General features: G+C 42.9%; 1 protein-coding gene across 4 annotated transcripts in view; it reads right to left on the bottom strand.

Moving 5' to 3' along the window:
- ptprfa (protein tyrosine phosphatase receptor type Fa) overlaps positions 1–15651 on the bottom strand; it is a 209143-nt gene that overhangs the window by 120029 nt on the left and 73463 nt on the right. For all 4 annotated transcript variants that reach the window (XR_013964505.1, XM_080770213.1, XM_080770211.1 and 1 more), the window contains exons 4-5: positions 15324–15465; positions 1652–1840 (exon numbers count right to left, since the gene is read on the bottom strand). Coding sequence is in view for 3 of the 4 variants with exons in the window: in XM_080770213.1 (XP_080626339.1) it covers positions 1652–1840; positions 15324–15465 (331 nt within the window). In the remaining variant the exon portion in view is untranslated. The remainder of the gene's footprint in view (positions 1–1651; positions 1841–15323; positions 15466–15651) is intronic.

A 15651-nucleotide genomic window follows, 5' to 3' on the forward strand; every position in this document is an offset into this window, starting at 1 on the left:
GCTATATTTGGGTTTAAGGCTTATACGGTTACAAATATGGCAAAATGTATTTAAAAAAAAACGAAGTATAGTAATACAAACCGATATGTACTGTAAGACCACAATGGAAACAAGTCCCCATGACTTGTTTTTGTGCCATCCTTTTACCCTTGATTGAATGGTTTATTGATGATTGATGTTGAATGCTTAACCCTTAGCCTGTACTATTTTGAAAAACATTTTGAAATAGTTAAAAATAGCCAATCCACAAGCTGACAATGTGTCGATGTAGTTCAGCTAGATGAACTATTAAAAAAATAATTTAAATAGTTAAAAAGAAAAAAAGGCAAAGACGTTTAGGGATAAGGGGTTTAGCATGGACGAAAATAGAGCCCCAAATGTCTGACATGCCGTTTACATTTGTGACTAATAAAGTACTCAATCAACACAATCCCCGCCGGGATTAATGTATTTATTTATCGCCTATTACCATGTTTTTCCCCCCTTTCAACCCTTATTTTGAATAGCCAAATATCACGTAGATGCGCGCGCAACTTAAGATGGCGCGGTCCAGTGTCACACTCGACACTAGCATGCTAACGGGACTCGACCGTCAACTCGATCGGATCAAAACATGGATTAATGAATTAAAAGACCCTTATCACGTATCGTACGGGACCAGAATAAAGCTAATTTACGTGATCTACGTGAACGGCAGAAAAACGCCTCCTTTGCTGCCCCTAGTGTTAGCATGTTGTTACTGCCCGATATGCCGCACGTCCAGGCCCACTATACTAGCCTCGCGTTGCGATACTAATATACCACTTCGTTGGGCTGCCTCGGGGCATAATGCAAATGCAATAGGGGCGGATGAAGTCTGGCCGCGCCAGGCTACCACTATACGGAGCTTGTTGTCCTTCCGGGTTGAACAGGAAGGTGGGGGCCTCCGGAAGGGGAACAACACCACTGGCATTAGCCCACAGCCTTTAGCTAGCAGTACAACCAGCTACATTTTTTCAGCGATGCAATACAAACTCACAAATGATTTACGATTGTCAGGTGCGCGGCGGCCCAAAATGGACAGCTCTCGAACCTTTGGAGATACGACGCTTTGAAAATGTGGTTATAATGGAGGAGCTGGAGGAGGTCTATACTAGCCAGAGCAATGCTAAATGGTAAACAGACGGACGGCACGTTCATATATGGATTAAACGGTTGTCTACGCTTATACGCGTAGCTGGCATGAATAGGTCCCAATAGCCTAGCTATACGTAGCGTAGATGGCAATAAAATAATAAAATTGAGTACAATGCTGAGGTATTTGAGAGACATTTCAATTTCCAATACTTTTAGTTCTATACTCCAGTACATCTCGGACCCAAACAGTTGACATTTACTCCACTACTTTTTGGCCGATCTACAAGTAGATCTGCCATTTTCAAAAGATTCGTACACATTTGAATTCTTGAAGTGGAACAAAGTATCCGTACTTTTACCTTTGGTGCTTTTACTTCTAGTACACGCTGATGCCAATTATTTAGCACTCAAGTACATTTTGATGACCACACTTTTACTTGTAAAATAATAGTTCTACATGGCAGTATATATTGACACTTTTACGGAAGTAAAACACGTGATTACTGCATGCGTTCCCACCACGAGGCACACTAACCTGAGCGGAGCTGCTTTATTCGCCCGTCGCCTCCGTCGATGTCCACGGGCAGGAAGTCCTTGAACCAGGAGATGTCGGGGTCCGGGTCTCCGCTGGCCGCGCACAGCATGGTGGCGGTCCGCGTGCGCTCCACCACCTTCAGCTGGGGACCCATGTCTATGGAGGGGAACCCGTGGGGGATCTGGTCCTCTGGATAGACACAAACACACACACACACACACCTTCAGCTGGGGACCCATGTCTCTGGAGGGGAACCCATGGGGGATCTGGTCCTCTGTATAGACATAGACGCACGCACGCACGCACATGTATACACATATTTTAATTGATACAAAAATGTATAGCCTTCCCCAGCTGAGGTCTGGCTAAGATGTCCCCCCATCCCCTTGCTTAGCCTTTCATGTTTTTAACCTAGCACTGAAATTTTACTTGACTCTTACTTACTCTTGAATTAAAGTTGTTCCTACTATTTTATGTAAAGCACTTTGGGTACTTAGAAAAGCGCTATATAAATCTGAGCTATTATTATTATTATTATTATTATTATTATTATTATTAATAATAATATTTTTATAACATTTTCAGATGGGGTCCACATCACTGTTGTTTTTGGCAGCACATTTGATTTTAGTCATAGACAGTCTGAATAATTCACAGTCATTTAGTTTGAATCACATTTTAGTCACCTGGAATGTACTGAATCTACAGTTGATTTTAATGTATTTTGGCGGGGCTTGATTCCATCGTGATGACTGTTTTTACACTTGCTGAAAATAGCCGATGTACAAGCCGATGTAAAACCGATGTTTATTGGTTGACGAAATTGTCAGTATATTTAGTCTTATAGTTTTAGTCATCATAGCTTAGTTTTCATTTAGTTTCCAATTAGTTTCGTCAGTGGAAAAAGGTTAGTCAACGAACATTTTTCGTCTTAGTTTTCGTCGACGAAAACAACACTGCTTGTGGATCTTTTGCTATATTTTGTGTGTGATACTGCGGTATACGATCGAAGTAGGACGTTAAGTTTACGGGCGAAACAAAACAAAACCAAAGGTCGACACATATTTATGTACGTATCCTTCACGTAATGGACAAAAAAAAAACAGAACACACCATAACCCTGGATACAGGTGAAGTAAGTCAATATTCTCCCTGGGGAGTGTTCCGAATTCCTGGCGTGGGTGGAGGGGGGTGAGGCCCCTCAGCCCTCCTGGCCCCTCATATTGTTTTGGATACATGGGGGAGGAGAGTGTATACCTTTGTTGTGAGGAGAAGTCTGGTGAATAAAAGGCGGAATGAAACTCTATATGAGCCGTCTCAGGTCACTCGCTCGCACGCTCGCACGCACGCACGCAAGAACGCACGCACACACGCACGCAATTACAAAACATAAGTAACCACTTAAGCCCTATATACATTTCGATAACTTTAAAACCTACAATGGGACATTCTGCATAATGAGTACTTTTACTTTTGGGACTACATTGTAAAGGCAATACTTTTGTACTTTTACTCAAGTACATATTGAATTCTGGACTTTTCCTTGTAATCTGGCAACACCGTTCACTTCCCCAGACCGCACCGTGAGAGCAACGCACACACACCATACGGCGGATTAAATGTCACAACATATTGTGGTTGTGCGAACACGACGCTCCCCCGTAACAGAATAGCCTGTACTTTTAGGCACACGGACACAAAGGAGCCCTTAGGCGAGGGAACACTTTTGTTTTAAATGTTGTGCAGAGGGGGAAAAAACACACGACGCAATTATCTGTGGAATGCAGAGCTATGTTGTCTGCTAGACTGTCTGAGGAAGAGTTCTGCCAACTAGTGCTACACACAGATTCTAATCTAAACAAGAGTGGTTCTCAAGATGTGGGTCCTCCACAAGTCTTTTTTTGTTGTTCCTGGCAGTCCCCACGATGGGCAGTACTATGAATCCCTAGACTGTTTATCACTCATCGATTCGATGTATTACGGGTGATAGCTATGGTACTCACCAACACCATTGTATTTTATATAACAGGTTGGATGGTCCTCCCTGACAGAGAGACGAGAACTGCATTGACACCTGTTCTTGTATAAAGCCATGCTTGGAGATTGTCCTAAATACATCTCATCATTTCTGAAATGGGACTCTGAACCCTATCAAGTAATTTCCCCAAATTCAAGGTGCCAAAGGTTAACTCTGAACTTGGTATCTGCAAACTACATTACAACTGCATGACCACATTGGTACCCTTGAGTCGTTTTAAAACCTTGGTGAGCATACAGATCCCCCACAATATGTAACTGTTTAAGATCGTTTTGAAATGTGTCTTAGCTTCTATTTGTAACCTCTGTAATTCACATACCTTTAAAAAAAAAATCCTGATCTTCTGATGTATTGTGATGTTTTTATATGATATTGTATTACTCGACGACACAAAAAATTTGTTTAATTTAATACTCAGTGTAATTTCGAGAATAAATAAAACTTGAATGAATGAATGAATGAATGAATGAATGAATGAATGAATGAATGAATGAATGCATGAACGAATATGGCGGTTGTATTGGGGATGTCTATAATGAACACATGGCCCAGTGCATCATGGGAATGTGGGTGGGGTTTTATGTTGTGCACAGAAGCTGGAAGCAACAATGTCACGATCACGACCTCGGAAGAAACAGGTGTGCTGAAAACACCACATGGCGCGCACACACACACGCAGTGAAGCGCAGGCAGGCAGGCAGGCACGCACACACACACAGACGTGTGAATTCAGCGGGTGGGGGGGGGGGGGGGGGGGGGGGGGTCCCTGAATGTTGCTCCCATGCTCTGAGGTCAAAGGTGACTTCCTCAACCCTCCCACAGTGTCAGGCCTCCGACATGGTTCATGTTCAGAAGCACTTTGTAAGACGCTGGGAACTTAAGTAAAGACAGTGTTGATTTCGTCGACTAAAACTAAGACGAAAAATGTTCATCGACTACCTTTTTTCACTGACAAAAAACGCCATGATACTGTTGATTTTGTCAACAAATAAAAACTAAGCTAAAAAGTTCGGAAGGGACTAGTGGACAAGAGATCCAGTATAAGTCATTTTACACTTGGTTTCATGCTGAAAATAGCAGATCTACAAGCTCACATGCAACCAATTGATCACACCTGATCACCCCCCAATTGGCAATCTAGGCCTACATATAATGTTGGGGATCCTTGACATATGAAAATGTCTGAGAAATGTTTGATATAGCAGCATCTGTTTCTCAGAAAACTGTCAGGATTTAGAACAGTGGTTCCCAAACGTTGTCATGTCAAGGACCCCCAAATTGACACTAATTAGCCCGCGGACCCCCATTGAAAAGATATGCCAGGGACCGCGGCCCATAAGAGAAGATTTGTACTCTAATAGTGGCTCTAATAGTGATCTAATAGTGATTTTCAACCCGTTTAATTTCAAGGACCCTCAGGTTTGACATGCATTAGTCTACTACAGACCTCCTTTTAATGGCATATTTATATCTGGGACCCCCAATTTATATTATAAAACCGATGTTAATGTAACACTGAGTGTACAAATGGAACCAAATGGACCCTCAGAGTTATATAGACCCATAAGGGTCAATTTGGTTCCAAACTATCATTTAGCTGGGGGCCCCCTGGAACTCCCTCAAGGACCCCTGGGGGTCCCCGGACCCCACTTTGGGAACCACTGATTTAGAAGACATGTGTAGTATCGGCTTTATGGGTTAACCCATTCTGGGCGGCAACCCCTTTTGGTGTTTTAAGCATTATGTTAGCTCTCTTTAGCTATTGAAAAATAGCAGATCTAAAAGCTCGTAGCGCGGTATCGAGTGCCGCGCTACGAGCTTGTAGGTCTGCTATTTTTGAAAAATCGTGAAAATGTGGCGCAAATCATTGAACATATATTATTTCCAAGCGAACGTTTTTAACTCAAATCTTTGCTTCTTATCTCGGGGGTCCCTGGAACAACATATTTTCAGAAGGGGGTCAGCGGCCAATTACATATTTTATTTGACATGAAAAACATGAAAATGTTTGAGCACCACTGACATAGCAACATGGGTTTTTCAGAAAACTGTCAGGATTTAGACGACTTTTATAGAATCGTCCTCAGGTCTAAATGGTTAACATATAGAGTGCAGATCAGTGGTGGCAAATAGATGCAGTGAACACTCGTTCCATTCCATTCGACATGATCATCATCATTACTGCATGCATTGTTCACACACCATAAAACTAAGTCACTGATGCTGTTCTGACTGTGAGGCCCTCACGCACACAGGCAAGCGCACACACACCACCCACGCGCGCAACGCACGCACGGTCACACAGCACAGTTCGACAGCTGAACATGAAACAGGGTTTGAGTGTGAAAGCCTGCCCCGCTCTGGCGTGCGTGCGTGCAGGTGTGCGTGCGCGCGTGGGTCGTTGATTCTCTGCCGTATACTTATCCGGACAGACAGCAAGCTACACGCTACAATGAGCCCAAGGAAGCAGGCACTTAGTGGGTCACCTAAGGCGGCATGGCCACATGTCGGGGTCCTACAGGCAGAAACTATTAAAACACATTCTGTACATAGGACGCCTTCAGGGCGTCATAGGGATTTGATGCTTCATTTCTGCTCCTCATCCGTCTCTCCCGCAAAATATGAACGCTTTTTGGATCATATATCGTATAAATTAAAATGTTCGCAATGTAAGCTAGCAATGTAAAGTCAACTTTTTTTTTAGTAGATTGTTTCCGGGTCATGACTTTCAGAGTAAAAGTGCTCAGACTTCGGCACCCCAGAGCTCCTATTTTGAAGCACTTCCGGCACTGATAGTGTTTTTAACCCTAGGGGTCGTTTGTAGTCGCTTGTAAATATTGGAGGTCCTTGACATGAATATGTGTTGTGGTCTGTCGATACATATCTATGTGTGTGTGTGTGCGTGCGTGTGTGCAAGAATTGAAGCGACAACAAGAAAATCTGAAAAATTAAAAGTTTTTTTTGGCCAAGTCCAGAGTAATGTAGTAAGGGAGTGGCGACACTAGCGTTGACTCCTATTGTAACAATGGAATGCAGAAGTGCTCATTCTATCTCAATGGGATAGTTCCAGCCATAGGAGCAATGTTTGGAACTATAGCCCTGTTACGGACCACGGTCCTTGTGATTATTTGTTATTTGTTTAAGTATAATTATTATTTATGGTGAATATTAAATGAGGATAATAATTATAAGTTAATATTATGATTTATGGCATGTGACAAGTTGTATTTCTTTTTCTACAGTACTCAAGTGAATTGACAGACATGGCTCTGAGTGACAGGTCCCTGATTGGACCTGCCCCTCCGTTCCTTATAGGTTCTCCCCGACAACACCAGTTTCCTGTTGGCTGGGCACTCTTCCTGTCGCTCTATAAAAGCTCAGTTGAACTTGGACTTCTCCAGGGGACGTCAGCAGAAGAGACTCCATCCCTCTTGTCCTCCGCTCTTGTGCCTGCCTTATTATTTTGTTTATGCTTGGTTAACTGTTCTGTCTCATTATGCCGTAAGTTATGATTTGTTTTGTTTAGCCCAGTTCCTCAACGTTAAAAGTAATCTTTAATTTGCTAATAGTCTGTAACCGATTATTTGTTGTTGCTTAATAAGAAGCCCGGTTCCTACTCCACCATGTAGGGGTGCCAGGTAATTTTCTTTTTCAAGTTATTGTATTTTTGGTTAGTTAGTTTTTGTTTAACATTCTGTTAGGGCCTTTAAGTAGGGGTAAGCTTTAGATTTTTAGTTGGATTTGTTTTATTAGAATAGAACCTGCACCTTGAAGCCAATATATGAGAATTGTGAACCTCAGAACAAGAAATGTAAAATTGTCTCTGCTAACGAACAAAAAAGAGCTACTACAAATAAACTAAAGTTCTTTTCAACCCTGTCTCCTCGCAAATTATGTTATATCCCTTCACCCTAGACGAAGGTCCATAACAAGCCCATAGGCACCCGCTTTGTGGCGAGATCAAAGCGTGTCGCTACTCTATACACTCTGGCCAAGTCCTAGTCCCCAGAGTTAGTGTCCTTGAGTAAGACTCTGTATACCCCTAATTGCTCCCGATGTGCAGGTTGGTGCCTTACACGGTTACCTCTGCCATCGGTGTGTGAATGTAATGCACAATCTATGTAAAGCGCCTTGGATAAAGGTGCTATATAAATGCACCATTTACCAAAAGAATGCATGAGGTAAAAATAAATAAATGCATGTTTCACTTTCCACATTGACGCAGTCAACCACAGTGCTTTATGTTCTCCTAGAGGGAGCTTTATTTATTCATGAGGTCCTGTGTTGTAAGCTCCCATTGCATTTATCTTAACCTATTTAGACCCGAGGACAATTCTACAAATATCTTCAAAATCCTGACAATTTTCTGAAAAACCTCATGTTTCTATGTCAATGGTTCTCAAACATTTTCATGTCAAGGACCCCCAAATATATACGTAATTGGCCGCCGACCCCATCTGAAAATATGTTGTTCAAGGGACCACCCAGAAGCAAAGATTTTAGTTAAAATCTGTTAACCCATTGATGCCTGAGGCCGAATCTGGGAATGCCTTCTAGGGCCTGACCTAAGGTTCCTGAAATCCTTCAAAATCGGATAAAAAATAAATAAATAGTTATATTGCTACATGTATAGCAATAGCTGATGAGACACAGAGAGCGCGCCGGCATCAAAGGTAGAACAGCGTATAGGTTGCACCAGGCATCAATGGGTTAAAAGATTTGCGCTACATTTTCACGATTTTTCTAAAAAGCTCGCAGCGCGGCATTCAGTGCCATTCTTACTTCTTTTGTAGTGACTCGTGCTTTCGTTTGAAATACTGTGAAATACAAATTTCAATCAATCAAAATCAGTCATGAAGTTCAGTGAACAAGGAGAGAGAATGCTCTCATGTTTTAGGGTCCAGACAAATGGAACAAACTCCAGGACACTTTGAAACCGTATTGATTGGTCTCCACGGAGACATTCATCTCACCTTGAGTTAGATAAAGGATGCCCGATTCAAATCACACCTAATTCAAATCAGGTGTGAGTGGAAGAACGGTATATGTCATCACAAGTGTTTGTGTTTACAGGAAGTAATTATTTTCAGTGACTTTTGATATATAAAAAAAAATTGTCCTTATGACCGTTATGACCGTATTACCATTATGACCGTATTTATTTTTTCATTTCACCAGGTCTTTAAGGCAAGCTGCACTGCAGAATATGGGGGTGGTGTGGATGCGTGACCCAGTGTGTGGTCAAAGATTTGCGCCACATTTTCAAGATATTTCCAAAATAGCAGACCTACAAGTAGATCTGCTATTTTTCAATAGCTAAAGTATAACATAATGCTTAAAACACCAAAAGGGCTTCCCCTCCAGAATGGGTTAAGACATGCACTATGTTTCTTTCCACCCCTGAACATATCTACACAATTATAGTAGGCTACTCTCTCCATTGGCACGATTATGATCCATCCCAAGAAAGGCACAGGCGCAGCTTATGCAGCAGCCACGAGACTATAGTTTACAGGAGATGTTGCATGAAACGCTACAGTTAAAATGTTCCCCCGGGAGGCCATGAGTACCATCTTCACCTACGTGACTATGAGTACCAGTAGGGGCAAAAGTGGCGCTATTGTGACAGAAACAGAGAGAGCGAGAGATAGTGTTGCACTTTTGCTAGCTAATTACAGAGAGAGAGAGAGAGAGAGAGAGAGAGAGAGTGAGAGAGACAGAGAGAGAGAGAGAGACAGAGAGAGAGAGACAGGGGGAGAAGGGACAGGGGAGTTGCACCACTCAGTTCACACGGATGTGATTTTTGACTTGCGAGCTAAATGACGAGCTCAACAAGATATATCCACCAAAAAACAGTATTATCCCATTGCTGATTTTTTTTTACCTAGCGGCGCACTTGAGGAATAGAGGGGAGGTGGTGAGGAAATGGAACTGGTAGGGTTTTTAAAAAGATATAACTGTATAATGCTACAGACATCTGTGCGCAACACACTTGAAAACAAAGACTTGCATTGTAACCTAACACCTTCATACATTACGGATTCCATACATTTTTATGTTCCCACTAGAACACTCAGGTCTTCACCCACTCTTCTTTTAAAATTACCAAAAGCTCAACATAGGAGCACCGGTGAGGCCGCTTTCTGGGTCTATGGCCCCAAGTTGTGGAACACCCTACCACTGCACCTTAAAAGGGCGACCTCACTTGATGTTTTTAAGAGCAAGCTGAAAACTTATGTTTTCAATTTGGCATTTGTTTAGTTTTATCTTGTGTTCTGGTACAAATTTCCTTACCATTTTATTTTTTTTAGTTTTGTATTGCTATTTTTATTTGCTAATTGTATATACTGTGTATTGTAATGATTTACCTCCTTTTTGTTTCCGGCATTCCGCTGCTTGTTATATTTTATTTTATTTTTATTTTATGTGAAGCACTTTGAGTTTCATTTTATGTATGAAAATGTGCTATATAAATAAAGTTTATTATTATTGTGGGTTTGAGCTGACAGGCACGTTTTGACGTCAATCAATCAAAAAAGAACAAGTGGCAGGTGGCAGAAAAATACATTTTTATATTTAAATGATATATATATATTTTAGGGGCTGTACCTGCACAGCCTTATCACGATGCCTTTTGGGCACCCCTGGGTTAAAGCTAACCCTAATCCTGGGTTAGAGCTTATGTCTGAAGTGATGACTACCGGTACATTGGATGCATTGGAACACAGGTTCTATTTTTAAGTGGTGCAACCACTTCCCTAAGTGACTATGGTCCTCATTCACAAAGGAGAAATACGCCACTGTAACTGATGCGTAAACAGATGCGTATTGATATCGTATTAATCCGTCCGATCAACTGCTACGTTGAGAGGACGTGTTATTCAGAGAAGCTGGTGTAATCACTTAATTTGTGCGGATCGCCAAGTGTATCCTTTCCGCATTTTTCCCAAGTGATTCGCCTGGTGTCGCCTGGTTAGTTGGAACATCCACGCCCATTCTACACCATATAAGACAACAGGAAATATTGAAATACGTCATCATAGCCTGCACAGAGGATTCCCAAGTATTTAATTATATACAACAGCCGCGATGAGCTTGTAGAGCAGTTAATTTTGACAGGCGGGTGGGTCTCTGCACGGACAGATCTTCAAGCAAACAGCGTGAGTTATATGTATATAATTATAAACGAAACTTGTCAACTTGGCACGCATTGCTTGACTCCTTGTTAAATGTCAGAACGTTAATAAGTTAACTGATGTTACAGTTACTTTCACGTAATAAGTTAATTTGTACCACACGACCAAATGCTATATTACAACTCCGCAATAATAAAAGGCCCTATTGATTAGCCTACTGCGGTGATTCCCTGCCCTGCATTGTCAGATTTGGAAAGCAAATATATGGACATGCATGGACACAGGACATATTTTCTTTCTTTTTTTTTCTCGTGGGATTAATTTGTTTTTGGACTAAAGGCTATATTTCATCCGATCCAATTTGTTGTATGTTTCCTCAGCTGCAGGTAAGAGTTGGCTATTCTGTGTGGCGCCCGCATGTGATCAATATACATTATTATAAATTAATACCACGACGCAAATGGAGGCAGATATAGTTGCTTGCAGCAAAGGCATTTAGGCCTACGTGAAACTTTAATTGGCTGAGTCTCTGTCAACATATGTTGATCAGCGAGTTACAGTGGTAATAATAATCATCATCAACAGCCTTTCTTGTCTGTCTATCCGTCATGTTTGTGAACAAGCGCGAGTGGATGTGAGCTGGCTTAAAACTATGATATGACTGTCCGACTTTCAAACACGCTGATGCCATTCATGCAGTATAGGCTAATGTGGTCTTCTATTTTTGAGTGGTGCAACCACTCCTACAACCAGCAATGTCCGTGTACCTGTATCATGTATCATGTATCATGAGCACGAGTATGTGACTTATTAATAGCAGTAGGGGGCGCCAGAAACAGAGAGAGGGGTATTGCTGTGCCTGCTGCCTGCTAATGAGAGAGAGAGAAAGAGAGAGAGAGAGAGAGAGAGAGAGAGAGGAAGAGGGGGGGGGGGGGGAGGGGAGTTGCACCACTCGGTTCACACAGGTGTGATTTTTTATATAGGGCTAATTAGCCCTAGTGACTGCTGTCTGTCTGTCAGGCCGGCATGTCTGTGAACCATATATGCAGAGCTAAAAGCCAGTCGCCCACACACACACACACACACACACACACACACACACACACACACACACACACACACACACACACACACACACACACACACACATTGACAGTCAACTGATTCAAAGGAGCTCCATAACAAAACAATTTCAATAGGCCTACTGCAGGCATTACTACACTAAACAACGTTGGATTCGTATACAGTGCAGAATGCAGATAAGTGTATGTTCTTATTCAAATTGTGAGTTTGTTTTTTAACATGCAGCGCGAGTCCGTGGGAGCCGATCTACAAGCTCACAACGTGTGGCAATTCGAGTAGAAGGCTGCCGAGTGAGCAGCCCCAATTGCGCATTCTACAAATATCCTAATAAATACATTAAAAGGTGTCGTGCTTGCGGAGGCAGTTTCTGTATGGGACTCTAGGCTAACTTGCCTCTAGAATGCATGCATTTAGGCACTCACTCACTCACTCACTCACTCACTCTCTCTCACTCACTCACTCACTCACTCACTCACTCACTCACTCACTCAGCCAGACAGACAGACAGACAGGCTGTTTATTTTTGATTAAAATCACTAGAGGGAGACCAGCTTTCAAGCGGTATGTATCGGCACAGAGAATCAGCACGGACCAAACTCACTAACTAGAACGGAGTGTTCAACAGATCTCGGCCGCCCTCCATCTTTCTGACAATGTTTAGGGGATGTGTGTGCGTGTGTGTGTGTGTGTGTGTGTGTGTGTGTGTGTGTGTGTGTGTGTGTGTGTGTGTGTGCCTGTTTGTGCGTGTGTGCGCGCGTCCATGCAGGAATTGAAGCGACAACAAAATCTCAAAAATTTAAAGTTTTGTTTGGCCAAATATGAGGCCATGGAAACCGGTACATGTATTGTGTAGGGAACGAGGCATTACCCCAGGTGAAGGAGTTCAAGTATCTCGGGTTCTTGTTCACGAGTGAGGGGAGGACGGAGAAGGAGATCAGCCGGAGAAACGGAGTGGCAGGGGTGGTATTGCAGTCACTGTACTGCACTGTTGTGACAAAAAGATAGTTGAGCAAGAAGGCAAAGCTCTCTGTCTACCGAGCAATCATCGTTCCTATTCCTTTTGAAAATAGCAGATTTTCAAGCTCACAGGAGTAAAATAATGAAATGTGATTTTGTACAAATCGGACGGACGGACAGACGTCCGGCTTGGTGGAGACAATGAATGAGCAGTACAATTGGAACTGCGTTCCTCCTGATTGGAGGAAATTGGTATCCTGGGCCTTTTTTAAAGTACTGCAGAGATGGAGAAAAAAATAAAAACACTCACATCAACCTTAATTGGCCACCAACCAGAATGTTTCACCTCATTCCTCTAACTTGCAACACTGTTGTGGCAATAATAGTAAACAAAACACCCTTTCATGGAATATTGCTTAATTAAAAAATATATAATGGTGTCGTTGTTTGATGCCAGAGGCCCCCGAGCTATGTTTTTCTGCCGTCCCATGAGTGAAGACATTTTGTTACGGGGGGGAGGGGGGGGAGGGGGGGGGGGGGGGTTGGCAAAGTCTATCAGAACAACACTTTCCGTACAAGGTTGTTTGTGTTGTGCATCAGTTTGACGGCTCATTGGATAATAGCCCTTGGGGCGTTCCGTCAATCATTTCCCTTCTTTGAGTTCCAAAGCGCACTATACAAGATCGATTCTAACACGTTCCCGTTCAATAAACACTGTCACATGTTGTGTCAGCCCTGTTTTACCAGCTGTCTGACAAGCAAGCAGCAAACAACTAACTGCCAGCTCTGCTCCGTGACCATGAGCAGAGTTCCAATTGAAGTCCTTGTCATATCTGGTGTAAGTACTGCAGAATTTAACATGTAACATTAAAACTGAGAAACAGCCCATATAATTTTTATAATATACGTATATATATATATATAATTATATATATATATATATATATATATCTTAACTTAACCCATTTTGCACTGAGGTCGATAAAAAAAGGCTTCTAAATCCTAACATTTTTCTGTCAGTGGTGCTCAACCTTTTTCATGTCAAGGACCCCCGGAATTATCTCTATTGAGCCACGGACCCCCATCTCAAAATATGTAGTTCCAGGGACCCCCCAAAAGCCAATATATTAGTTAAAAATGTTCGCTCTGAAATATATATATTCAAAGATTTTCACCACATTTTCACGACTTCTGAAAAATAGCAGACCTACAAGCTCGTAGCGCGCCACTCGGTGGCGCTTATGTAGATCTGCTATTTTTCAATAGCTAAACCATAACATAATGCTTAAAACACCAAAAGGGGTTCCCGCCCAAAATGGGTTAAGATGTGGAGGCGTGGCCAATGCCATTTTGTTATTATGACTGCAGAAATCAGTGCACTGTGCTACACTGCAAACTGCACTGCAAACTGCACTGAATTAGTCATGGGTGTGGTTTAGGCTCTACTTTAGTCAAACCAATTTAGAGTATACCGGATGCCATTGCCATTAACTCATTGGGCTGTATCTTGCGCCCCCTTAACCCTTAATCCCTAAACTTCTTTGCCTTTTTGTTTTTACTATTTTTGAAAAAATCACACCCGTGTGAACTGAGTGGTGCAACCCCCCCCTCCTCCTCCTCTCTCTCTCTCTCTCCCTCTCTCTCTCTCTCTCTCTCTCTCTCTCTCATTAGCAGGCAACAGTGCAGCACTATCTCTCTCTGTTTCTGACACAACAGCACCCCTACTGGTACTAATAGTCATGGTGCTCATAGTCACATAGGTGGGTTAACGTCACATAGGCGAACACATAGGTGGGTGAACACGGACATTGCTGTTCCTTGGAGTGGTTGCACCACTCAAACATAATGTTTACAATAGTTACAAATAGCCGATGTAGATCGGCTAGTTGAACTTTTTTTTTTTTTTTAACTATGTTTTAAAATAGTGTAACGACCCTGCGAATGACCCGGCCGTAACTTGCTCCTCCAAGGGAGCTATAGCTCTCGCTTGTCGATTGTCTTGTCTACTGAGTTGGAGGCCGGGGTTCGACTCCAGCTCAGGGTGCTAAACGTTACATTGGTGTCAGAAGGGAACTAGGACCCCTGGAGCGTGCCCTTGCGCGAGGGACGTGAGGGACTGGAGGAGTGAAGCGAGAAGCGCGGGGGGCGAGCTTCAGAAAGGAGGGGGAATAGTGTAACGACCCGGCCGTACCTTGCTCCTCCAAGTGAGCTAGCTCTATTGGCGCGGCTTGTTAGATGCCTTGTCTACTGAGTTGGCTAAAACTATGGCAAATAACTTTAGGGATAATGGGTAAGGGGTGGCACAAGATAGGGCCCATTAACTTCCCATAAATACATGTCAGACAAGTCATTTTCAGGAGAAATGCGAACGCTTTTGAGAGATTCAGAGTGGTCCCTGATCCAGAAAAGGCAGAGAACCAACTGAACTGAGAGAGAGCGAGGCCTGTAAATGTCGTACCTTCCAGAACGGTGAGCTTGGCGCTGGTGTTGATCTCGCCCCCGCTGTTGGCGGCGGTGCATTCGTAGATGGCTTCGTCGCGGTGCGTCCTTAGAGGCTGGATGCGAAGCACTGACCCCGAGCCGTCGTCAAACTCGATCACCTGCATGGACGGAAGGAGCACACGCAAACTCAAATCCAGTGGCATGCACAGATAGACACTAGGTGGTGCTAGAGCACCTGCCCTTTGCCCTCTGGACAGCAATGTGCCCTTTTGGAAGAAAAAATAGTGTACACTGTACACTGTACAGTATGTGGACCATGGTGGCATTGATCAATTCTTGATAAA

The sequence above is a fragment of the Protomyctophum bolini genome (assembly GCF_963924005.1).
Source record: "Protomyctophum bolini genome assembly, chromosome: 8".
Classification (NCBI taxonomy): domain Eukaryota; kingdom Metazoa; phylum Chordata; class Actinopteri; order Myctophiformes; family Myctophidae; genus Protomyctophum; species Protomyctophum bolini.